The 478-nt window shown below is 54.2% G+C and overlaps 1 protein-coding gene across 2 annotated transcripts in view; it reads left to right on the top strand.

The window, feature by feature from the left end:
• Positions 1 to 478, top strand: part of LOC109925008 (SWI/SNF-related matrix-associated actin-dependent regulator of chromatin subfamily B member 1-like) — a 77,584-nt gene that overhangs the window by 15,384 nt on the left and 61,722 nt on the right. For both annotated transcript variants that reach the window (XM_020524987.2, XM_048620876.1), the window contains exon 4: positions 164 to 301. In XM_020524987.2, coding sequence (XP_020380576.2) covers positions 164 to 301 — 138 coding nt within the window. The remainder of the gene's footprint in view (positions 1 to 163; positions 302 to 478) is intronic.

Raw genomic sequence — 478 nt, 5'->3', positions numbered from 1 at the left:
CCACTGATGTTTTTATCAGTTTCTGTCTGTCTCTGTATCTGTTTCTCTCTATCTCTCTCTCTGTCTGGATTTCTCTTTTTCTCTTTCACTCTTATTCTCTCTTTCCGTCAGTCTCCCTCTGCCTGTCTCTCACTCTCAATCCTTTCTCCACTGTTCATTGCAGGGAACCGAAGTCGAAGCGAAGTAATCAATGGGTGCCCACCCTACCGAACAGCTCGCACCACCTGGACGCAGTGCCCTGTTCAACCTCCATCAACAGAAACCGCATGGGCCGGGACAAGAAGAGGGTTTTCCCCCTGTGGTGAGTTCGGCAGGTGGATGGCCAGTCAGCAAGAAACAGCAGGTAGTAAGGAGGTGACACTGACATAGGGTCAGTGCTGAGGGAGCGCCGCACTGTCGGAGGGTCAGCGCTGAGGGAGTGGGCACTGTCGGAGGGTCAGTGCTGAGGGAGCGCCGCACTGTCGGAGGGTCAGTACTG

This window comes from Rhincodon typus, chromosome 48 (genome assembly GCF_021869965.1).
Source record: "Rhincodon typus isolate 14 chromosome 48, sRhiTyp1.1, whole genome shotgun sequence".
NCBI classification, from domain to species: Eukaryota; Metazoa; Chordata; class Chondrichthyes; order Orectolobiformes; family Rhincodontidae; genus Rhincodon; species Rhincodon typus.
Note: the sequence above shows the minus strand (reverse complement) of the source record. Positions and strands in the feature narration are given on the sequence as shown.